The sequence below is a fragment of the Chinchilla lanigera genome, unplaced genomic scaffold (assembly GCF_000276665.1).
Source record: "Chinchilla lanigera isolate Chin_1 unplaced genomic scaffold, ChiLan1.0 scaffold00088, whole genome shotgun sequence".
Classification (NCBI taxonomy): domain Eukaryota; kingdom Metazoa; phylum Chordata; class Mammalia; order Rodentia; family Chinchillidae; genus Chinchilla; species Chinchilla lanigera.
Genome location: NW_004955489.1, coordinates 1739672 through 1765129, shown reverse-complemented (window position 1 = coordinate 1765129; position 25458 = coordinate 1739672). Strand labels below are relative to the sequence as shown.

Below are 25458 nucleotides of genomic sequence, written 5' to 3'. Positions count from 1 at the left end.
TACTGCTATTTTTCCAAGATCTCAGAGGTCAAGTAGTTAATGTTTTAGCTTCTATCTTAGGTAACTAGACTGGAGTCGGTTTGGGAAATGTGTTTGTTAAATGCTTTGGTTAATCTCCAGACTTTCAGGTTGTAAGCTTCATGTAATGATGTCTCTCTTTCATCATTTGCCTGGCACAGAGTAAGTGCTCTGTACATATTTATGAAGAGAATCAAGGAAACAAATGAGTTTTTTGTTGTTTTTAATTCTTCTCTTCATCATGTTTTTTTTTTTTTTTTTTTTTTTAGTTGTTGTCACTGTCTTTTTTGACCCTGCCATTCTAAGAGTACCTAATGGGAAGAGGTGAAGGAAGGTGTTTTTTACCTGAGCACAGAGTATCCATGAGGCAAACCCAAGGAAATCACTGTTGATGAGCTACCACTGCGGTTGATTTGAGCAGCAGTGTATGGCCAGGTCAAAGAGGATAAGGGATATTTTGTATGATGTGAAATGTAGAGCATGTTAGGAGACACAGCCAATCAGAGAATGGATTGCAAGTTAGAATGACCCGCCGTCCTGGATCTAGTGCTGAAAGTCTCATCCTAGGAAGCTCCCTAGTTCTGGACAAGCTGGGATGTTTCCTTATCTGAGAAACAGAATTGAGCATAGAGCAAATCTAAGTGATACTCTGAATTGCTAATTAAATGTTTAAAATAGGTGTTATACAGAATGGCTTCCCAAGGAAGCAGCTAAATTGTGTTTTGTGGGGTCCAGACTTGTACAGTAGACACTGTTACAAAATGGGATAAGTAATAGTAGATCTTCTCATAGATGGGCCATTGTTTTTAAACATGAGATTTTAACTAATTATAACTTGTCTAACGTTTTCATTGTAGATTGGGAAATGGAGGTATGGCGGGACTTGTGGCCTTCCTTGGGTCATAAGTGGGTTATGGCAGTGTAGGTAGGAGCTGGGCATGTTGACTTCCAGGCCTCTGTTCTTTCTGCTGCCTTCACTCCCTTCCACATGGTTCTGGTGCCTCACTGGTGCAGCTCTTGCCCGTCAGGCCCAATGAGGGCTGTGTAGGGAGAAAATATGTCTTTTCTGCTCCCATCACTAGGCTCATGGCTGACCCCTGTACTGCAAAAGACTCACTAACAAGAGAAATGTATAACCAAGTATTTTATCAAAGTTTTATGGGACACAGAAGGCAGAATAAACTTTATCTTTATGTTGTGGTTCAATACAGAATGGACAGTCCTGGGATTAGACAAGTTTTGTGATCTAATGATCATAGCTCAAGGGGCCTCACAAGGCCTGTTTGGGTTCTTCCGTATGTCTGTGTGTTTTCGCTCCTTTCATGTGGGGTCAGGCAGGACACCCATCACAGGAAGATCTTCAGAGAAGAGGGGAGAATTCTGCCCTTGGCCTAGATGAGAAAGAGGAAAGTTAGAGTGACTCCTTCTTATTTGCTAAACACTCAAGGTGCCTGGGTGCTGTGTTTTGGGCTGTTGTGTCTAAGCCAGGCAGCTGCTCCTGTGAAGTATGTAAGAGGGAGGACATGGATGTGCTGGTCTTGGGGGAGCAGGGAATGTGTGGTGGGCGTGGGGATGAGGAGCAGGAAGGGCCTGGAGTCCAGTTCTTCAGGTACAAGGTGTATTTTAGACAACAGCAACTTGTTTTTAGTAGCCTCAGCCTGCAGCAATTGGCAGCCCGGCAGGAGGCTGAGGAATTGTTTGTAGGGAGGCCCAGGTCTGGATGTCCAGGAATCTTCCCACAGGGACCTTGCTCAGTTTTCCGTCAATCTTCTTCTGTATCCTACTGTTGCTAAACTGACTCTTACATGAAGTGGGGTTTTTCTGGGGTAGTTATTTTATATTTACAATAGTTTATTTTATCAAATTATTTGCCTTTTGATATCAGTGAAAATCAAGCTCCTCTTTGGATTTTAATGAAAACAGCCCCATGCTTACCATGGATATCTTTGTTTAGGTTGGCCTTTTTAATATAAATATTATATTTTTGCATGGACATGAAACTGCAAATGATTAGCAACTGGAACAAAAGTAGTTGTCCATTAACATCTTCTCTAATTAGTAATTAAGAGCATAACAAAGTCTTTAAACATTACAACATGGCTCACAATATATTTAGAAAGAAGTAAGTGGATGCACATATGCCAACATGTATATTATACATCTCACACGAATGAGTTCTTAGCAATAGTCACATGCACACCACTGAGAATACTAATGGTGGAGAGATGTGAAATAAAATTGTGGCAATCTCTCTCCTGACCCCTTTACCTTCCAAATTAGCTTTCTGCATCTTGTGCAGATACAGTTGTACCTTGATACTTGCCTGCTGGGAAACTTGTCCAGTTTGGTAGTTGGTACATTTTGACATGGAATTTTGTCTTGGTATTTGTCATTGGTTTGGTTCTCAGCACACAGGCTGCAGCTTGTTGGTGTCAATTGCCTCATGACTAGCTACACTCTCCAGCCAAAACTTTGGTACTTGTTTTTTTCTCATCATGCCCCCTGGCACCACTGCAATCTACAAGGATTTGCTCGTTGCCCTGCTGCCTCACAACCTGCTTTGTAAATTTACTGTGTTATGATCTTTTCCTGAGGTGGTAACATACCCTTTTAGAGTCTGTTCTTTCAAAGTCTGGCTTTTATGAGTTTTATAGTATTCCTTCTATGGCTTTAACGTAGTTTATTTACCAGTTCTATGTTGCAGATCATGGGTTAAGATTTTGCTTTGTTACAAATAATGCCTCAGAGAACATATTTATTTATGTAAGCTTTTTGAACACATCTGGGATGAGTTCCTAAGTCAAAGGCTTTGCTACTGATTGCCAACTGTTCTTTAGAAAGATAGTGCTAATTTTCCTTCCCAGTAGTGTTTAACAATGGTGCTGGTGGATTGGTTCATTTTAATGCAGTGAATTTCTGTTATTAGGCTGTGTATCTCCACCACTGCCGCCCTTCTCTTCTTGCCTCTCTGCTTCACTGATTCTCTCTCCCTGCACTCCCTCCTAGCATGCACTTGATTCTCCCCTTGCTGTAGGACAGTTAGTTATGGATTTGCAGTCTGGAGAAAGCAGCAGGGAGCTGGCATGGGAGCAGAGAACCGTGTGGAGAGCAAGATGGTTTGGTGCCTCAGAGGTGCCCTGCCAGGTGTGAGGCATGGAGCCACCACTGCATTTCTGAACTGAATCTTCAAAAAGATATCCAGTGCCTCTCAGACCCGCAGACCCCATTGTCTGAATGTGAGGGATATGAGCCCATCACTTAACTGTGGGACAGATGTTTTTCCTGCTTACAAGATAAAGTATCTTTGAAGTCTTTCAAGTACTTCTTCCCTGCTTATGGAGAAAGTTTTGCAGTAGTAAGAGACTCACGTCATGTGCTAGGAAAAGGGACTGATTGGGACTTTGGAATTGTGGGATATAAAATCTGGGTTGGAATGACTTGAGCTCATGAAAAGCAGCATACTTCTATAGTGTGATACAGTAGTTGGGCTAAAGCCAGATTGCTTCTCTTTAATAAAATGCTTCTTGCTCATCTTCAGATATGGCAAGTGTGCTCTACCCTAGAGTGTCCTTGTTAGCTGTTCTGCAGGTTAGAGTACTCTTTTTCTGCATCAGTGTTTGCCTTCTTGTCATTCCCATTGCAGCTCCATGTCATGTCCTATGAGAAGCTTTCCCTGGTGACCCAGACAGAAATAGCCACATCGTGTTCCACCTGTTTTATTCTCAGCACACAGCTATCACCATCAGAAGTTTTCCTTGTTTCTCTGTCTCCCACCATTGAACATATGTTCTGTGGACATTGCAGCCCTATTGGATTTGTTCATCATGGTGTCCCCAGTAGCTACAATAGTAATCACTAATAGCTGACACCCTACACACATTTGTTGACTATTTGAGTAGAGTGTAGTTGGTCAGGGAAAGCTCCCCATGTTGGCTTTGAGAGCAGGTATTTGGAAGAGACTCCTTTGGGTTCTGAACTGTGAATTTTAGTCTTAACTCTATATTTGCTAATTCTGTGACTTGGAAGAATCAGTTATTACACAATTTCAGTGTCCTTACTTGTAAAGGAAGAATCATTTTACTTATCTGAGGAACCCCACAGTAGTTAAGAGGAGAACTGTGCTAAATAATACCAGCTTGTTATACACCTTAAATCATTTGACTAGTGGCTCCTGTTCATTAGGAGTTCATCAGACTATCATGGAAATGTAGGGAAAGTGCATCCCTTGACAGAAAACAGGCTATTTGGTCGTACCCCATCCTTCAGAGAGCTGCTTTGCTCCATACTTGGCTGATGATCGCTTCATTGGAGGTTCTTTCATAGCCACAGAGAGATTTTGCCGACCAGAAGGGGATTGGTCTGGCCAGTGAGAAAAGGCAACATCCCCAGGACAAGTCCTGACAGTTCCCATCTCGCATTAAGTAGAGAAGTTTATTTGCTTAGGGTTTCTTTCATCTAGCCAACTCGTCCTTCAAAGTGTTGTATTTTTAGAAACTAAAGCATATACATAAAACAAACCCCTATATATTCAACCCCCAGGTGCAGCAGCGATCGACTCATGTCCAGTGGCTTTGTGACATCTCTCTGACCTGTCAGAACATGTTGGCACAGCAGGTTTATGGTCTCTGGCCAATGCCCTGTGCTCTGTTTCTTTTTTACTGAGCACTTCACGTAGTACATGATTTGATTTCCTGTGTGGCTCATGTAGATAGGAAAGGAGTTCTCCTGGTAAGAGATAAGGCCCCAGTTACCTTGGAAGTAATAGCTCTTGCTCTAAATTGGTAAGTTGGCATTCTGATGTTACATGTTCGTCTCTGTGGGCCAGACACAGATTGTCCCTGAGAGCACAAATCTGCCAGGCTCTGGGTAAGCAAAACTAAGGACCAGACTGGCTTGGGTGACTGGAGATGTGTTGAGGGGCAGCTGCCTTGATCAGGGGCTTCCACTCAAGCAGCATAGCTTTCATTTGTGAGGTGACCACAGTTGAGTGTCATGCTTGTGCGTGGTCATCAGTATTAGTAGCTCAGAACAGACATGCTGGAAAGGGCCAGGAGGTGGCAGTAAAAGCTAGCTAGTCATTTGAGCAATTCCAATTAGAATTTCATTAGCCTAGTATTTGGCCTCTCCTCAGCAATTTACAAAGCACTGGCATATAGGGGTGGGAAGGATATCTGCTTGTCATGTCCACTGGCTTCATCACATCCTTCTGATCTGTCAGAGCTCATTGGATTGACCAGAGAGAGTTGATCCACTGAAACGGACCCCATTTTCATCCTGGCTTTTCTGACTTCCCTGGATATACCTGAATGACTTTATACTTTTTTATGAAATTCTGTGACATTAAATTTTTTCTCAGTTTATTTTCAGAGTTTATGTAGCCCCTGTTCACATATAGGCTGTTAATGAGATTATCACTGGGTTTCAGCAGTTAGGGCCCCTGGTCCCTTAGTTTCTGGATAAGGTGGGGTGGACTCTGATCCCAGCCTCTGCAGAGTCCTGTGCTCTGCTCAGACATCCAGTTCATGCTGTGGCTGTCTGTTTCTCATGCCCCATGGAATTAGTTCTGCTGAGGGATCTTTTTGTTGTCCACACCATACATGCCCCTGGTTATCACATGGTATTTGGCTATTTTCCTTAATTTGCACACACATACCATAAGTAACACATATGTGATCACATGCCTCAAACAAACGTCTGTGCAGATAAGGCATTTGTGTGTGTGTTAGAGGACTTTGGTAATGATTGGGGGCAGGTGCACAACTTGTTTGAGTTTGTGCCTTTTTGGTCCCTCAGCCGTGTCCACCCCTGGACACTGGCCTCCCGCCAGGCTGGTAATCTTTGTTCACCTTTCTCTTGCTCCCTTTTTCGCCTCCCCCGAGTCTCTTGCAGACTGTTCCATCTAAAATGCATGACAAATCGTATCGCTCTTCCGGAGCCCATGTGCCCATTTTTACATCTGCTTTTTCCCCAGCTGCACTATGGTGCTTTGTGTCTTCATGTTTTGTATGTGCTTTTGCTTAAGATTTCTTTCATCTAGACAATTCATACTTCAAAGTGTTGTATTTTTAGAAATTAAAGCATATACATAGAACAAACCCCTGTATCTTCAACTCCCAGGTGTAGCAGTGATCAACCCATGGCCAGTTTTCTTTCATCTGTACTTTCTCCCATATTGTTTTGAAGCATGTCCCAGAGAGCTTATCATTAGCCATAAATATTTCAGTAGTAACTCTAAATAGAAGAACTCCTATTTTTTCTTTTGAACTCCAGAATATTTTAGAGGAAGACAGAATGTGGCCTACTGGAACAGTACCCCAGTTTGATGTGGCCTGCAACAGCAATGGTGATGAGTGCCCAAACTACAACCCCAAACCCACGTATTTATCACATGGTACCAGCACTGCAGTTAAACCTGAATATGGAGGTTTTGGTTTAGGAAAACAACTCTTGCACTAACATTTTATGCCTTAAAGGAGAAATACATAACACATGTGCCATAGGTTCACCACCACTGGATCAGGAGGAACACAATGTGACTTGTGATTTTTCTTTAAGAGAGCTAAAAATGTTACATTTCTTGAGTTCGTTATCGAATGGTATTTCTCCATGGTAAATCCAGGCATGTGACAGTCTGCAGAGAAAAGAGAGCTTCGTTGAGCCAAGAGTTTGAGAATGAGTGAGGAGGGAGGAAGTGGAAAGGATGAAAGTTAGCTGCGCCAGGGTGGAGCTATGACAAAGCGTTGTGGAATATATATCAGAGTTATGCTTGTTTTGTTTTTTTGGTATCAGGAATTGAACTCGGGACCTCATGCTTTGCAGGTGGGTGCTTGTGCTGCTGAGCTATATCCCCAGCTCCAGAGTTATGTTTGAAATCCTTCACTGTGCACTGGTTGGAATTTGAGATCCATAACCTAAGTATAAGTAGAGTTTGTAAGCTCAGTGGTTAAGCACTGACTGTAGTTGAAATCATGGATCTGCACCCATTGAAATGGTAATGAAACACTAGTGAAGTCATCCATTTGGTTTTGCTCCTTCTGGAACATCCCAATGGGAGAAAGGGACAGGACATTTGGTGTCTGATACTTGTTTTGAAAATAGGACCAAACATTTGTCAGTTAGCATAAGATCCGTTTCCTTTTCCACCCTTTTGAGACATGAAACATTCTAAGACTTGTTAAAATGCAGTGAAAAAAATTAATTTTTATAAATTCTCTCCTTGGATTAGAGTCCCCCGGTTATTTAAAATTAACACAGTGTGAACTTGAAGTTACTCTGGGATTTACCACTGCAAGCTCCACCGTTCAACTGCAGATGTTCCATGTGGCACCAGGATAATTTCATGGTGCATGCCTGCAGAATGGGGGAGATGCCTACTTGATGTGGCATTGTAAAGGGTATCAAGTTACTCACAGTTATTTAAAAAACCGACTATTTCCTGCTACCACTCCCTCTTCCCCCCATATCCCTTAGAAAACTCTGGTCTATATTGAGCCATGCCCAACCCAGTACTGTGCCCAAATCACTTGGTACACAGATAACTTCTTAAATACATAAAGTAGGTGTCTTTCTTCTAAGCCAAGTTGATACTGTAGAAATCTGAATTTGTGGGGTACTTTAAGGAAGCAATTATTTGTTTGCTAAAGAGATTCTTTGCTTTCTTGAAGGATTTGCAATAAAATCCTTCAATTATTTGTTCATTTCCTGCTCTTTTTGCATGTAGATTTTATAAATCTCTTATAGGCAAAGTAGCTCATAGCCTGTACTTGAAAATTTGCTTTTCAGAATTTTTGTACCATTTGTCCCTATATAAAGCTCTTTCCTCACCTCACATGACTTGATTAAGTCCTGCATAGCTGGATGTCTGTTGTATTCCTTTGCCTCTGTGTGTGGGGTCTTCTTCCCTGAGCTTCTCTGGACTGAGCATAGGCAATGTCACCAGGTGGTGTAGTGACAAAGACAGGGCAGGACCTTTGTAGACTTCAGCCCTTCATCATGTCTGCTGTCCTGTTGTACCACTACAGTAGCTTGCTTAAATTTATTCCTCAGTATTTGGTTTTATTTTTGCTAGCTATTGTAAATGGAATTGCTTGCTTGATTTCTGTTTCAAATAATTCGCTGTTAAGGCACAAAAATGCAGATGATTTTTGTGAGTTGATTTTATAACCTGCTGAATTTGATTCATTCTAACAGTTTTTTTTGGTGCAATCTTTAGGTTTTTCTATATATAAACTCATGCCCTATACCAGCAGTGACAATTTGACTCCTCTTTTCCCCTTTGGATGCCTTTCCTCTTGCCTGATTGTTCTGGCTGTGACTTCAGATGCTATACTGAACACAGTGGTGAAATTGGACATCCTAGTCTTGTTCCAGGTCTTGGAAATTTTTTTTTTACCTTTCCCATTCAGCATAATGCTAGCTGTTCGCATGTTAGGCAATGGACTTCATTATGTTTATGTTTTTTGTGTACCTAATTTGTTCACTGTTTTTCTAATAAAGGGCTGTTGAGTTTTCTGATGTCTTTTGTGAAACTATTTGAAATAATCATATAATTTTTTTTATTTTCTTGTTACCTTTTATTAGTATATGTTGAACTATCCTTGCATCCCAGAGTTGCATTCCCCTTGAGTATGGCAAACAACCTTTTGTAGTGCTCTTGCCTTTGGCCTGCTGCTGTTTTGAGGGTTTTGCATCTGTGTTTATCAAAGAGATTAGACTTGATGAGCACAGATGGGAAAGACATTTCTTTTTTTGTTGTTCCTCTGTCTGGTTTTGGAATCCGAATAATGCTGATCTTCTTGAATGTGTTTGGAAGAATTCCTCCCTCGGTAAGTTTCTTTCTTTTTAATAATTTAACAAGAACTGGCATGGGTTCCTGTTTAAATGTTTGGAAGGACCCAGTAGTGAGGCCATCTGGTCCTGGCCTTTTCTTTGATGACAGGCTTCTTATTATGGACTCAGTCTTCTCACTTGTTATTGGTCTATTCAGTTCTCTATTTCCTCATCATTCAGTCCGGTGAAGTGTATGTGTCTAGTAATTTGTTCATTTTTTTCTAGGTTGTCAAATTTCTTGATGTATGGTTGTTCAGAAGAATCTAACAGTCCTGTGTATTTCTGTGGTGTCAGTTGTTGTCTCTCTTTTTATTTCTCATTTTGCTTATTTGAGTCTTCTTGTGCTTTTTAAAAATTAGTCTAGCTAAGGGTTTATTTTATTTATTGATCTTTTGTATCATCTTTTAGTCTTTATTTCACTTCTGCTCTGATCTTTATATCTTTTCTACTAATTTTGGGTTTGGTTTGTGTTTGTTGTTGTAGTTCTCTGAAATGGAGCAATATGTCATTTATCTGAGATATTTTTGCTTTTTTGATGTAGGCACCGATTGCTATAAGTTTCCTTCTTGATTCTGTTTCTTTTGGCATCCCATATGTTTTTGGTCTGTTGTGTCTCCATTTTCTTGTTGCCTTCCTTTGCCCCTATTTGACAGGATCTTTTGCTGCCCAGGATGGCCTTGAACATGGAATCTTTTTACCTCAGCCTCCTGATTAGCTGGTATTATATGCATGTGCCATTACACCCAGCTAAAAAATTTTTTTTGGTGCTATGGATTAAATGCTGGGTCTCATGGATGCTGGCACATGTTCTACTCCTAAGTTCATCCTCATTCCCCTTGTTCCTTTTCCGTTTTAGTGCTGGGAATTGAACTGAGGGCCTTGCATATGTTAGGCAAACACTCTTCCATAGAGTTACACTGTCAACCTTTCTCTTTTCATTTGTTTTAAGACATGTTTTGATTTATTTCATGATTTCTTACTTGATCCATGGGTTGGTCAAGAATCAGTTGTTTAATTCCTATGTATTTATAGTAACAATGTTAGATGAACAAGATGGGACCACAGTGGGGCTGGGATCTGAAGGAGAAATAAGATTTTGCTAGGATGAAAAGGAACAGTAAACACAAAGGCGGAAGAAAACGTTGTGTGACAGAAGGAAAGGTCAAATCAGCCTGTAATGAGACGGACTGTGAGGCAGGAAGGCCAGGTCCCCCCTGATTTGACTGAGCGAATGTTAAGGGGTGGTAATATAATATTCAAACTTTTGTATGGACTGAGTGGGAGAGGGATAGCTTAGGTAGAATCAACTGTAGCTCTTGTCAATTGAGAAAATCTTTTTCTTTTAATTTTAAAGACAATAAAAAAAACCAAAAAACCCCAAACCAAAACAACAAAAAACAATAAAAACAATACAGAATTTCAAAACAAGATGATAGGAAATTAACAACGGTTGTTATATTGCATATTGTTACCTTCACTGAGAGAATCTTTTAAACACAAACCTAGCAGTTATTAAAGCATTGAAATATACTCAAATTTTGTATTTTTTCACTGTTAGCAAGAGCTTGTTCAATTTATGCATTTCCATTGACTTTCAGTCAAGGTAGAGTAATTTATATTCTTACTTTAGCTTCTTGCCAGTTGTGTGCCTGAAAGGATGTAGCAAAACCCTTAGGGTCAACCCCGAAACTTTAGATGAAATCTTACGGAGGAAAGACTAATTTTTAGGTCAAGGGGAAATAAGAATGCACCACTCATCTTTCATAGGGATAATGAAAATCAACAGCAAGATAGAATAGCTAATCTTACAAATGTAAATATAATTTTAAGAAAATTAGCATAGAAACTTTACAGTTATAATACTTTACATATCATTTTTCTTTTTTCCTATAGACTTGTGAGCTAATTATTAAAATTTTAAGGAAAATCTGTTTAAACCTTTTGTATCTTAATCCATATGAAATATTCTGTAGCAGGTAAATAGTACGCTACTGTATATTAATAAACATGCCTGGCTTCTTGTGCTTTCAATCCATATTGGGGTTAAAAAAGCCTTAATATCATCCATTAGATTTGGCCATAGAGTTATATTGAACATCTGCACAAAATCAATCTTTTTTTATGCCCAGTTCTATATGAAAATGCTAACAAATGGTGAAGATTTTGTACAAATGGTAATTAATTAAAAATATAGACTGAACTATTGATTCTAATTCATGTCTCAGCGATGACAACTGTACAAAAATAGTACAGAAATAAAGGGAGCACGTGAGTTGGAAGCAGCTCATCTTTCCTGAGCTAGCATTCTGCTAACAGGCAAAGAAATTGGTGCTGCTTGCTATACCCAGAAGCTGGGATGGCCTTAACCATGCCTGGTCCTCCCTGGGTGCTCAGACAGCTTTGATCCTGCAGGCAGGTCCCCTTCAGCTCTGGAGGCATCATGCTCTGTAATCAGCCATGCTTTCTGAGGACTCTGCCATCTCCAGCTCTGGGACCTTTCTGATTGTAGCTTGGTGATTTATTTTGGACTACTTTGAGGCCTCCCACTCCCCTGTTTCCATCTCCACTAGTGGAACTGATTTCTTCACTCAGAGTGGTCATGTGCCCTCAAATGCTTTGCAGATGCTGTTGGTAGCACATATATCTCACTTGTTGATGAATGTGTATGGTGTTACTATTAAAGACAGACCCATACAAGCCTGTGTATTCACACACACACACATCAGCTTTTTATCTTGACTTTTATTAGACACATCTGGGAATCCTCAAAGCTCATACCTCACTTCTCCAGCAAGCATGGCTGCTTTCCATCTCTGAAGTACTTATTTGATTACTGCTGAATGGGAACAAGACACAGCAATTCCTGAGATTTCCTAGTAGCTTTTCCCATTGTAGGACATGTGACTTTCACAATTGACCTACTACCTATCATCTCCAAATTTCATATTAAAAAATGGCTCCTGTGTTTCTTCTGATACAGAGCTACCATTTACAGCCACACACTTCATTGTAGGGAATTATTTCAAAGATCCTCAAATAGATTAGACAGTAATATTTTCTGCAGTTCCTCTCTGAGCCTTAATAACTTCTTTAGACTATCTCAGAAGATTACTTGGTCCCTCTATCAACACGTCCTGTGGTATTTCCTTGCACACCAGGGAGGGTGATCTTGAGGTTGGACAGCACGTGGCTGTCAGTCATCCCCTCTGGGGTTTCTTGCCAAGCTTTGACATTGGCCTTCTCCTCCCAAAGAGGACCTGCCTCGTGGCCTCTGGAGCCAAGGCCAGGTGGATGATATCTAGGCAATATGGAGCCACAGCCCTTAACCTGCCTCCTGGGGTGAAGGGGTTGCAGTGGTCAGCTGGGAGGCCTAGGAAGAGCCCCCGAGTCCCACCTGGAGCTGTAGGCCCTTCCCCCTGGGGACCTGGCACCTTATCTCCAGACTTGCATGGCACCCGATGCCCATGCCCTGCTTTCTTCCCTCTTAGGAAGCAACAAGAGGCCACTGGCTGTGCAACACAGGACATGGGTGCTTTGTTTGTTCATTTTTTCTAACAGTTGTATTGGGATATAATTTACATAACATATAGTTCACCCATTTGAAGTGAACCATATCAAAAGTTTTTAGTGCATTTACAAATTTGTACAACTGTTATCTCCTGCCACTTATTGAATGGTTTTATCATATCAAAAACAAATCCTACTGGTAGCTGCCAGTTTTCTCCTGCTGTGTCTTCCAACCCGCCCATCTCTTCCTTCCTCAAGTACTAAACAACCCCTAATTGTGGTGGATTGACAACTGATGGTCAACTTATAACACCCAGCTGGACCAGCATGGTGCTGGGTGTGGGAGGCCCACCTGAGGATTGTTGCTGGCAGCACAAGAGGCAGAACTGGAGAGGAAGTTTAGAAGCTGTTGGGAGCTGTAGGGAGCTGTTGGTTTTTTTGGAGGACCTTGTCTTGCTGGCTTTCCTGATGAACTCGGTTGTTCTCATTATTGAAGGAGCTCGGGATCTTGTTGTCACTGAGAGCAGCTATGGTTCACTTTTGGGGAGCTCTGGTCCTCACTTTGAGCATCGCTTCCTAGCTCTCATGCAGAAGATGGTGCACTGCTCATTGTCCTGGAGAAGCTTGTCATGTTGGCTTTTCAGCTGCTCCCATTATTGGAGGAGCTCGGGACCTCACTTTGCTGAGGATGGCTGTAGTACTTTTCAGGGGAGCTTGGTTCTTACTTTGAGCATTGCTTCCTGGCTCCAGTGCAGATCCCTCAGCCTCCTGGCACAGATCCTTCATCCTGCTGGCACAGACTTTCTAGCTTCCACCACTGACCTTTGGGCTTTCCCAGTACAGATCCATGAAATAGGCCTGCATAAGATATTGTTGTGGGCTCTGGGCCTCCAGTTGGACTTGTGGGGGGTATTCTTATGGGCTCTAGGTCTTCAGAGGAACTCATGCAGGACTTTACAATGGGATCCAGGTCCTCGTCCAGATTCTTTGGTCTTTAATGTGTGGACTGATTTCCTGTACTCTTTTTGTATATGACTCTTTGGGTGACTATTATAAATAATCTTATAAACTATATGTCCTGTATTGTTCCCCTTGTAAAACCCCAAACTACAACACTAATCTTCCTATTTCTGTGGGTTTCCTTATTCTGGTCTTCCATATGAATGGAGTCAAGTAATATGTGGCTTTTTGTGACTTGCTTACTTTCACTGAGTGTAATTTTGTCAAGGTTTGTCTGTGTTGTAGATGTGTCAGTGCCTCATTCCCTTTATGGTGAAATAATATTCCATCGTATGGATAAAACCAGCCTATGCCATAGGTGGAAAACCTATGGCATGCCTGTTATTTTTAAGATAAAAGATGTTAATATATAGTTGTTTTTTCTAAATTAAAACTTCAGTATTCAGGTTTAATTGCTGTGTTGCCACTTTGTGATAAATAAGTGGGTTTGGGGTTGCAGTTTGGGCTCACATCTCTAAAATGTTCACCATCACTGAGATAGACTGTGATTTGTTTGTTGATGAATGTTTGGGTTGTTTCCATCTTTTAGGTATTATGAATAATGCTCCTATGAATATCTGAGTGAAAGTTTCTTCGTGGACTTGCTTACACTTCTCTTGGGGACATATACTGGAGTGGAATTCCTGGGTCATGGAAACTCTTTTTTGAGAAACCACCAGACTGTTTTCTAGAACAGCTATACTATTTTACCTTCCTACATGCTGTGTATGGTGGTCCTAATTTCTCTACATCTTCACCAACACTTACTGATTTCACTTCTTGATTCTAGCCTTCCTATAGAGCATGAGCTGATACAGATGTTAAGGGAATTTGGGAAAGATCTTTCTAATAGTTTTTAGATGCTGCCTATAGTTTTAGGCCCTCTCTTTCCTACTGCCTATAAAAGCTTGAAGGCTGAGATGTCCTGTTGCTTGTCACAGTAATAAAGGAGATTTCATTATTGTTAATCCAGAAATTTGATTGACTAAAACCAATGTGGGATACTGTTTTAAATGTATGAGTTGAGGAGAAATGGGAGTGGAGGAGAAGCAGGGCTGGTTGTTTGCTCCTGGGGCGTTGCATCTGTCCTTGGTGTGTCTGACAGGTGCCTTTGCCTTTCAGGAGGACTGGCATTGGCCCAGGTGCTCTTCTTCTATGTGAAGTACTTAGTGCTGTTTGGTGTTCCAGCCCTGCTCATGCGCCTGGACGGACTCAACCCACCACCTCTCCCTCGCTGCGTGAGCACCATGTTCAGTTTCACGGGGATGTGGAGGTCAGTTGCATGGTTAATGGAAGTCCTTCCAGGGTGTACTATGGGAGGGACCATGGCCTGAGCTCATGGCCTGAGCTGACCATGGCCAGCTTTAGAGAGTTTGGCTGTCATCTTTTCTCTGTCCCTCACTCAAGCTGTATTTAAATTTCTTCATACAATTAAAAGATGATTAACTGTGTCCTCTGGACCTCTTCAGGTTATCATCAAGCTAGTAAGTTAGGTAAGAAAAGGCTTCTCACCATGTCTGTGTGCCTGTATACAAAAAGTTATGTTTGCATTAATTTCTTACTAGGAACATGCTGCTATGTATTGATTATTTTATTGCTTTCTGTTTTCCTTGAAAATGATATCTGTATGTGAGATTTGATTTAAAAAAATAAACTCAGGATAACGGCATAATCCAGTGTTGCTATTTACCAGTTCTCAGATCTAAACCATTTTCCTAAATCGCTCTATTTTATTTTTCTTATTTCAAAAGTAATACCAGTAGTAATAATGACATCTGTCTTTAAAAATTGTTTTGGAGATTCAAATAAGATGCATCTAGAGCACGTGGTACATAGCATGCTTTACAGATGTTAGGTTTTGCCTCTATAGTATTCCTGTGCTCATTACACATGGTTAGACAGGTGCTTTCTCTGAGTTCTGTTATTGCTCTAGGTTTTGTCCTATAGATTCACGTTTGGCCTGGAAACTGTTCCAGGAGATCCATCCCACAGCCCCAGGCCATTTCTGATACTTTTTCCAGATGGACTTTCTTGCTGCTGTGTTTCCCTTATCACTCCCAGTGTGTGACAGGTGACAGCAGTACTTTGTCTGTTGCAAACCTAATGCAGGAACTTCAGAGTGGGCACTGGCTCAACCTTGGGAAGCAGTGCCAACGTAATTTTACCCTCGGGCTGCCCAGCCCTGACCCTGCTTGGAGTTGCCATTCTGCGTCGTTCATGTGGCTGGTCCAGTGGTCTCATCTCCATGGGAGAGAGCGCTTTGACTGTTGCCATATATATATATTTTTTTTGGTTTTTCTCCGGTACCGGGAACCGAACTCACGACCTTGCGCTTGCCAGGCAGGCGCTTTGCCGCTGAGCTAAATCCCCAGCCCCTGACTGTTGCCATATTTAACATTGCTGTTCAAAAGGTGGGTAGGACCTGGCATCCTGGTTTCCATAGTAACTTATTACAGATGCTGAGTTTATCTACGTCTCTTTAAATGCATTTTACTTTTGATCTGGCTTGATTGGAGGGGTTAGAAATTTCATACGGTTGTTGCAAGAAACATCAAGTAATTGTTTTGATTTGCTCTTAATTACATCATTGGGTACCAGGCTACTGTACTGTGATGGCAAGACTGGGGAGTGTTAACAAAGGGGGTCTCCCTGCCAGGGTTACGGGTTGGCTTTTGTTTGAAAGGTGAACCTGTCTGGACCTACTCTTAAAAGTAATTTCCTGTCTTTGTGGGTTGGGACCCAGCGTGATTGGGGACCACGTCACAGGTGTCTGATGTGATCCTAGAGGAACTTCTCTGTGTGGTGTGAACACCTGCACTAGTGGGAAGCATGCTGTCCTGCGGACCTTCGGCAGTGTTGGCTTCCATAGTAAAACCATGACTCTGGCAAGCAGGCTGGCTCCAGATGCCTGGCTCCTGGTCCATAAACATCAGCCCATTGATTCTCATAAGAGGGAGTTCATTCAGTTGACTGTATTTCACATTCATAGTGGCTATTTTGTTGTCCATTTGTTGTTGTTATTTTGCCCAAGAAAGAGGCTCTGTAAACCACAGAGGTAGAGAAAACATATCTGCCAAGACTTTTATCATTGTCTTGATTAGAACTAGACTTAAGTAGTTTAGGCACAGAGCTATTGAAACATTTTTTTCTCTGTTCCAGTGAAAGTTTTAAGACAAATATGGGCAAGAGCATAATAATGAAAAGTTACCCTGAAGAGGAAGGTCTGAGGTGACCCTTTGGAGCATTGTGATTCTGAAAGACATTTTGCATGTGATGAAATACCAATTAGATTCTTTCCAGAGAGTGACCTAGACTCCTGTCTTAGCTTCTTCAGCATGCATGGGTGTAGATTTGCCCTCCATATTTTTATTTTAAATTTCTTGAAGGACTTTCAAGAAATTTTGCCAGTTATACTTAGAAACACTTGGGTCTTTGTCCACAATGACTATCCATATTAAGTAGTGGAATTTAGGGTGGAGGTTACCTATCTCTCAGTTATGGTGAACAAAGGAAGGCTCAGAAGTAGTTTTTTTAATTGAAAAAAGAATGCAAACTACTATAGCTTATCTTTTGTGCTATTTGCAGATGTACTTTCATCCATAAGAGGAGGTTTACTAAGTTTCATGTTCAGTTCAGTCCACAATATTAACATGCATTTTAAAAGAGAAGAGTTGAATGAAGACCAGGGTCAGGGTTATTCTACCAAGGTATATGCATATCTATGTTTACCGCAGTACCGTTCGTAATAGCTAAATCTTGAAAGTGGCCTAAATGTCCATCAACAAATGAATAGGAAGAATTAAGATATATTATGTACAAGTACAAATTCCCTATGATGAATATGATCATTATGTATGGCAAATATGTACTAATAAAAAATAAATTTAAAAAACCAGATGACTGGATAAAGAAAATGTGGTATTTATACACAGTGAAGTACTACCTTGAGGCCATCATGTTAAGTAAAATAAATCACACACATAGGCTTAAATATTGCATGGTTTCTCTTATATAAACAACCCAAACTATAAATAAAGAGCAAAATAAAAGATAGATAATTGGAAGTAGAGAGATAAGTCTCTTTCAAGTGAGAAGGGGATCAAGAGGTGCAGGGCGGGGGAGGGAAGGGAATGAACAAAGGAAGTAAGATGTGCACCTCCGCCACACAAAGAGTGTGTTCACTGTGTGCTGCACACATGTGCTAATAAAAAATAAAAACTGAAAAAAGAAATTAAGCTAAAAAATAAAAGTAAATAAAACTGCAAATAAAGAATGCATGCCCTCCTTTCTTTCTCCCTTCCCCCCTCCCTGGTTCCCTTCCCATTGGAACATTCTCTTCCTATTTCACAATATCTATTATACATGTTGGACTTTATTTACACTTTTGGTTTTTCACACTAGAGAAGCAATGCAGTATTTATACATATGTGTCCAATTTACTTCACTTATGAATATGAGTATGGCCTCAAGGGAAAAGAAAAAAGGGATGAGAGGAAAAGGAAACAAAGCTTTTATAAATAAGGCAGGGAAGGAGGGTTAAAGTGAGGGTAAGGGAACAGGGGAAAAAAAGACTCAAGTTATAACATGGACAGGTACAAATTCCCTTAATGAATGTGATTATTACATATACCTAAAATGTACCAACCAACTTAATAAAAAAAAGAAAGAAAAGACTGCATAAGCTGAAGCCATTAGCCAGAAAGGAATTTTGCACTTTAAAAATTCTATTATTTTAAAAATCCAATAAAATTTACCATCTTCACTGTTTAAAAAGAAGAATGCATGCTAAGGAAAAGCAAGTTATGAATTTGTAATGACCATTAATAGCTAGCATCACATTGGTATTTCTAAACTATCTATTGAGGTATGCTGCAGACAAGGAATGACTTCCTCTTCCTGGATTTAGGTCTAAAAAGAATGTAGTCCTAACCGGATGAGAGGGCTGGTGAACCAAATTATTCTGCTGGGCCATGACAGCCATTCATGTAGTAACACAAAGGCCAGGGTAGATGGGAAGTGCAGGGAAGAGATTTAAAACAGTCTTTAGAGATTGCTTAATGGCTACCTGAACATCTCGAAATTCTCTACTGAATGAGTTTTAAACTGGCAATGAGAGGTAAAATTTTAGTTTACCTTGTTAAAGCACCTTTTCTACCCCTAACCTGTGCTGGCTGACGGTACCCACTTTCTGTTCATTTAACACTGAGAGAAGATCTGAAGCCAACAGCCTGCCATACCGTAGGAATCTGAGTTCTACATTATAGAGCAGATTAAATTGGCCATCAAAAGAGAGACAATCTTCCTTACCATGATAGTTCAAATTGACCATGAAAAATTGCCATTCACCCAGATGGCCCAGGTTTAAAAGCTGAGGCCTGACGAGTGTGTTTGTTTGCTTGTTTGTTTGTCTGTTTTTTGGTTTTTCTCCCTTACCTCTCCTTATTTCACAGAGTTCCTGTTGAGATATTTGCAGACATAACAAGACCCTAAGGAGTTATTCCTGCATCTATGATTTTTCTATGGTTGTACGAACCTAAGAAATGGAGAATTTTCTTAATTTTTAGGTTTCATGTTTTAATTTAGATGAGCTTAGATCTGTAATGAGTATCTTTTGCCAAGAATCATTAAAGATAACACTGCATGTCTGAGGTTCCAAATTGGAAATCTGATCATGTGTCCCTCCTGAATTGATTTCTAGCTATAGAAGCAAAGCGTGCAAAATGGCAGAATTTTCTGTGGTGGCTGGTGAGTTGTAGGTCAATTTCAATTATCTCAGGCATCTTGCCCAGCCTACCCTCTGCATTTCTTGAATTATGATGGTCTCAAGTCTTCATAGGCAAACCTATGCATCACTGCTTATCCCAGAAGAATCTGTGCTGTTGGTGGCTGCTAGACATTAATATATGGGGCATGGTTAGGCTGGGGAGGGCGATGAGCCTTTCTTTCAGTTAGGCATTGAGTACAGGGGCTGGGAGGTCAGCAGGAGAATTTAGGTCCTTGGTAGAGTGTTGGTGTATGCATGGGGTAGGTGATAAAGCCAGCTCTACAAACTGCTAGCTTTGCACCACTCCTGCTTTTGAGTCATATTTAGCCTGCAGTTCTGTGAAGCATGGCTGGAATGGGCTTGGTGAAACGTGGCCATAATCTACCAGCACTACTGGGTGCAAAGCAGGGGCGGGGCAAACATACAGGCAGAGGTGGAATAGGTGCTGTCAGTCAGAGTTCATTTGTTTTAGGGGCAGCCTGGTGACTAAGAGCTTGCTATTTCTGTGCTGTGTGACTTTGGGCAGGTCATTTAGGATCTCCAGGCCAATCTTTGCATCTCTCCAGTGGAGATAATTATAGTACTGTAGGGATGAAGGGAGGGTTGATTGTCTGATATGTAGTAAGTCCTCAGGAAATGGTAGCTTCTTACTTCTGGGTGATTGAAAACCTCACAAACCCAGAAGTGACTCAACAACCCATCTGCTGATGGGCCTGGCCGGGGGAACAGCGAGCCTTGCAGGGACTGGCTGAAGAAAGTCCAACTGGGAACCAGAGATGTGTGACTCAAGATAGAGACTGTGGCGGCAAAAGCGTGGGTGCTGCTTTCAGAGCAGGGGCCTTAGGCCATTTTCTCTCATCTGGTGTTTGAAACACAAGGAGCTGAATCTTGTCATTAAATGATGTCTGTGAGCCCCTATCGCAGTGAAAGGGGATGACCCTCCACCCCATGTCATCAGGCGAGTTATTAACTGCTTATGGCTCAATTTCTTGAGGTCATAAGATGGGGCTCATTATAGTGCTTGCTTTACTGGTTCATCGTGAGGGTGAGGTAAGATCATAGACGGCAGCACTGTGTGCAGGGCAGGTGTACTGCAGGCACCAACATATTAGCTAATAATCATTGTTACAGATAGGAGAGCAAGACTGACACCATTTCTTTGTGTTTCAGTTTCCCAGAAAAGAAAGGCCTGGTAGGGAAGGGGCCAAGGGATGGGAGAGGTGATAGCAATGGGTAAGAATATGCAGAAGACTTTGCTTTCAGAATGGAAGCAGGAGGCCCCTGAATCTGCCACAGTAGGACTTCTTCCTTTCCTATGCAGAGCTCTGTAATGATTACTGGACCTGTGCAGTACCTTACATGTTTTATCTCCTTCAGTCAGCCTTTCTCTCCTGTGACCCCATGGCAGCAGGCTCAGAAAACATATTTTACTTCTTCTGCCATTCATGTTTTAAGTACCTTTCCCTTTTCCTCCAAATGGACTTCAGTGGATCAAAGAGGAAGCAGATATCAGGTTGAGGCGAATTTTTTTGAGCTATTACTATGTTTTGCTTCCTTGATTTATTTTTGCCTCAAAGACAGTCTGTCCTCTCCATTTCCTCTGTGTGAAGATTTTGTTCAGTTCCGCGCCGCTGATGAGCTCACAGAATGAAGGCTTTTAGAGTAAGAGCTGCTCTACCGGAATGCCAGCGCATTGGCCTGGTGGAGGGGTGGCCACTGGTCCTGGGAGTGCAGTATCGCCCAGCAGTCACGTGGCCAGGCCGCCTGCGCAGGACTCCTGCTCCCCGCGCAGCCCCCCGCCCCGCCCCATGACCTCACTCACTCTCCTTAGTTTTCTTCTCTGTAAGGTAGAGATGTAATGCCCGCCTCGTGGAGCCATCACCTGTGAAGCACTCTCTGTTCTTCATGGCAGTGGTTGCTTTGTACCTGCCTGTGCCCCAGCAGACTCTTAGCTCTTTGAGGGAAGAGGCGTGTCTTCCTCTTGATTAGCACCGTGTCCTAAACATCCTCCTTAGTACCAGCATTTAGTGACACTCTGCAGAGTGAACTTCTCAAATACGGCCACCTGGCAGTGGGGTGCATCCTTTCTGTGGTGCTCTTTGACACAGGACTGCATGCGTACCATGGCATGGCGGCTGTCAGTACTCCTCCTTATCTCTCTTCCTCATAAGTACTGACACAGAGTATGCCAAAATACCATGCCTACTTGCATTTTTTTTGAGGATGAATTTGTCAAATGAGTGTACACCTTTCTTGCTTAATTACTGTCACTGTTTGAATCAAACATTGTGCCATGTCCTGGATATAAGATGAGGGAGGAAGTTGCAAACCTAAAAGAAGAAACGAAAAGCCTTTGATACAAGGGAGGAGTCCAACAGCCATTTTTCTCTGGGGATGGGATTTCACTGAATGAGGTGCAGAAGGGAGATACCTTATTCTCTAACGAGTGAAGACAAGGAACCTGGCTGCGAGCCTTGGAGTAAAACTTTCCTCAGTCATAGTCTTAGAACACCCCAAATGCTAACAACAACAATAATAGTCACGATAGCAATGACAAACATTTCGTGCTATATTCTTCCAGGACATTGCATGTGCTTTTATGTATTTAGTTTGTTTAATTCTTTCAAAATACATTTAAAGTAGGAACTGTTATTATACCACTTTACCAAGGATGGAATGAGGCATGGGGAGGTTGGATAACTCCTTAAATTACACCACTAGTAAATGGTAGAGCTGGATTTGAACCCCAAGCCCAAGCCTGTGCTTTTAGTCACTGCCTTTTCCTTTCTCTCCACTGAAACAGGACTGACTGGAGAGCATATCTTCACAGTCTGGAGTGTGGTGCTTGTGTGACAAGATCTGGAGGCCAGGGGACCCAGCAGTGATGCTGGTTTGCGTGCTCACTGCTTGGACAGGTGATGGTGCGGGGCAGGATAGAGCAGGGCGCAAAAGTCGACAGTGAGTTGCTCTGTGTGCACCCAGGGGCTGGAGGAAAGGGAGCTCTGTTTTAACCTAAATTAGTGCCGGCTGGGCGGGTGGCGTGGAGTCGGTGGCGGTGGCTTTGTACTTATGTTACAAGCAGCGATCCAGAAACAGTTGGCCCGACGACAGCGGGAAGGGAGCCTCCCCTGTGTCCGCAGGGACTGGACTGTATTTCCCTGGCCAGTGCCTCCTCCTGTGTCCCCTCACCCACAGGCATCTGCATCTGTGTCTTTCTGTTCTTTGGACTCCCTTCAGGCTGGGCCAGCATCTTTGCCAGTGAGGAAGGGGCACTGCCCTACCTCTGCTGGTGTTTGAACTTCTCCCTGCACAGTACTGACTCCTAATCCAGCACAGCAGGCTTGCTTTTTGCCCCATGTTAGTTCAAAATACAACCTATTTCTTTTAAATACTTACAGAACGTTTTGATGTATCAATTTTACATTCGCGTGGAGTCTCTCATTTTTTTCTTGTATGATTTCTGGCTTCAGTGACAAGTTGAGAAAGTCCTTCAATCTTCTATCTGGAGTGGATTTATTTTTATATAATTTATTTTTAGGGGGGGGCAGGAATTCTGAATTTTGGAGTCCACAGTTCCCGAGACAGTTTTCTTCAGATTCTCCAGAGATTCTTCATAGACTCCCCAGCTAGCAGGGTCCTGGGACCTAACAGGCACTCAGCAAGTGGGAGGCTCCTGAGCAGAGGAAAGGATGACCCCCGCTACTCTCAGGCCCTTGAAAAGAGAGAAAAAAAAGCTAGGCCTGTGAGCTATATGTCTACGAATTTATCTCTGAGGCTATCCTGCGTTCTAATTGCGTGGCTGGTGGTGTAAAGTGCCATCCTTTGCTGTATCCTCCGTTGCCTGTGTTGACTGAGCCTTTTGTGGCCCACCCTCTGATGCATGTGTTCTGAGTTTTGTGTGCCTGTGAAATGTGAAGTTTCCCTCTTTTGCATACTGAAGGACTCAGCATTAGAATCTAAGAGGAGTTTGTGTTTCATTTCAGAGCTGGAAGATAAAAGTGGGGCTGATGAAGGAAATCGGTGAATGTGGCTTTGCTCGGGCCCTGCCCGCATCTGCTCCACCTGCCTTCTCCAGTCCTCACCAATTTGCAGATGCTGTGGGGCCCAGCCGGGGCCCTCAAGCCTGTGTGCTCTGAGTGAGGCTCACCTTGCCATTCGCGGTGGGGCCCAGGTTTGCTGGCCCTCATCTCACTGCCCTTCCTGCATGGCTGTCTGGGTCTCTTTTGCCACAGGGTTGCAGACAGAGACACAGCCATGTCTACAAGCCTCCCTTTTCTGCTTCTCCTCACACATTTATTCTGATGTGGCCAGTGTATCTGTCCATTTTCTGCTGGTACGGAATACACTGGAGGTGGAGGACTTTATGAAGAAAAGTGGTTCCTGGTAGAGGCTTGACATCCAGGAGAGGGTAGTCCCTTTGGTTGGGTCGTGTCAGATGGTATGAAAGTGACAGCAACAATTATGGATGAGATCACATGGAAGACAGGAAGCCAGACAGATCCTTGGACCAGGTGTACTTTTTCGATAACAGCCTAGTCTTACACGAGCTAATCAGGGTACTATAGGAGCTATGTTAATCCCTTCCAAGGGCAGTGCCTTCCTGGCCTAACCACTTTGCATCGCCCCCACCACCCCTCATGTCACTTGACTTCCAACAGTGACCCTCTAGGGTACACACAGGCTGCATCCGAACTCCAGCAGTGTCTTATGTTGTTGTTGTAGACTGCATTTTGCAAGATGATCTATCTGAGCTCCAAATGGGAAGCAAAGCCAGAAATTTACTGCTTAGGTTTTTACCTTCACCTGTACAACGGACTTTTCTCTCAGAATGATGTGGGGTCATTGGAGAGAAGGGAAAGTTAAGCTGTGAATATGTTCATGTTTTCTCACCCCATCTCCTTCTCTTCCTGCACTTCCTTATATCACAAGGGGCAGGCTTTCTATTCCCTCTTCTTGTTCCCTGTTCCTCTTATGACAATTTCTGTCTAGGAAAGAAAGCTTGTGGCCTCTCCCAGCATTCACTGATAGAATGGAGTGTTCTGTTTGTAATATGTAGAAAAACACTCAAAAATTTGACTCTGAATTTTTGAGCAGCTGGACCATCACCAGAAACTAGGGATTGCTTAGAAGAAAACATATTGTTTCAATTTTAGGAAAGAAAAATATCCCTGATAGAATTGACTTGTGTATTCTCATGTAGTAGTATTGGTAAGTAAGGATTTAAATATCCTCCTCATCAGTGGGAATCAGAGACACTAAATAATGTGTCCCAGGTCATACCACTGGCACATGTTGACTAATCTTAGTAAGAAGGATGTTGATGTGTGTGTATATTTGCTCAAAGAGAGATACATGAAAATTCATACATTTACCATGGGGAAATAAGTTCCCTCTTCCTTTTGTATGAAGAAGAGAGACAGAAGCTTTTGGGGTCACCTGTTTTGAGTCCTGAGACTACAGGCATGTTTCATTGTGTGTAGCTGCAGCAAACCTATGTGCTGTCTTTATTCTAGTCCTCCTGTCTACATGGACATTCAGTGATATGCCTTGTATACTAACAGAGTATACAACTGCTTCCACATGAACGAGGTTAATGCTTTGTCTTCTAGCACAAGAACTATAAGGTGATTAACCTGCAGGCTGAGTTCAGACCGATTCTCAGGTTGTTATGCTTGATGTACTGCTTTGTTCTTTAGTATGTTGTAAAGCCTGCTACGATCTGCCACGCCAGGTTCTTCCCACTCACTTCATGTGGCACGGAACTGGTTTTCCTTCCTTAGTCCTGCCCAGCACCTCTTTCATAGACCTCCATAACATGGACATAAGCTTCCTAGTACTGCAAGGCTTTTGGCAGCCCTGCTATCCGGGAAACCACTGCTGGGCTTTTGGAGGCCAAGGACTACCCACTTTGTATTTGGTATTTTGTTTGAACTCAGCCAGTGTGTCAGTATTTAGCAAGAGCCTTGCATTAGATTTTTACTATCCCAAGAGTGTTTTGAAGAACAGCCATATCAGAGCATGTTAGACATGCAGGACTTGGTACCACCCAAGACCCACTGAATCAGCTGCTTTTTGGCAAGGTCTCCTAGGAACAGCATGCATAGTAAAATTTGAGAGGCACTAGGCTAGATGACTGCTCAGGGCCCCTCTTCCCTCACCTGCCACAGCTCTGTAGACTACTGGATGGTGGCCAGGAGCAACTGTGAATACATTTTAATATTCACTGTCTTCTACCCACATTGGTCATAGAACCAGACCCCAGAGGAATCTGAATGGGACCCTTAGCTAACTTCCCCAGGGGCTAGTGCCACAAAAGGACCCAAGAGACAGGGTCCTGTGAC

The 25458-nt window shown here is 42.3% G+C and overlaps 1 protein-coding gene across 1 annotated transcript in view; it reads left to right on the top strand.

Annotated features, from left to right (window-relative positions):
• Hhat (hedgehog acyltransferase) overlaps positions 1–25458 on the top strand; it is a gene marked incomplete in the record, with an annotated part of 314509 nt that overhangs the window by 102959 nt on the left and 186092 nt on the right. The window contains 1 exon segment of the mRNA XM_013504483.1: positions 14476–14626. Within this exon segment, the coding sequence (XP_013359937.1) occupies positions 14476–14626 (151 nt within the window).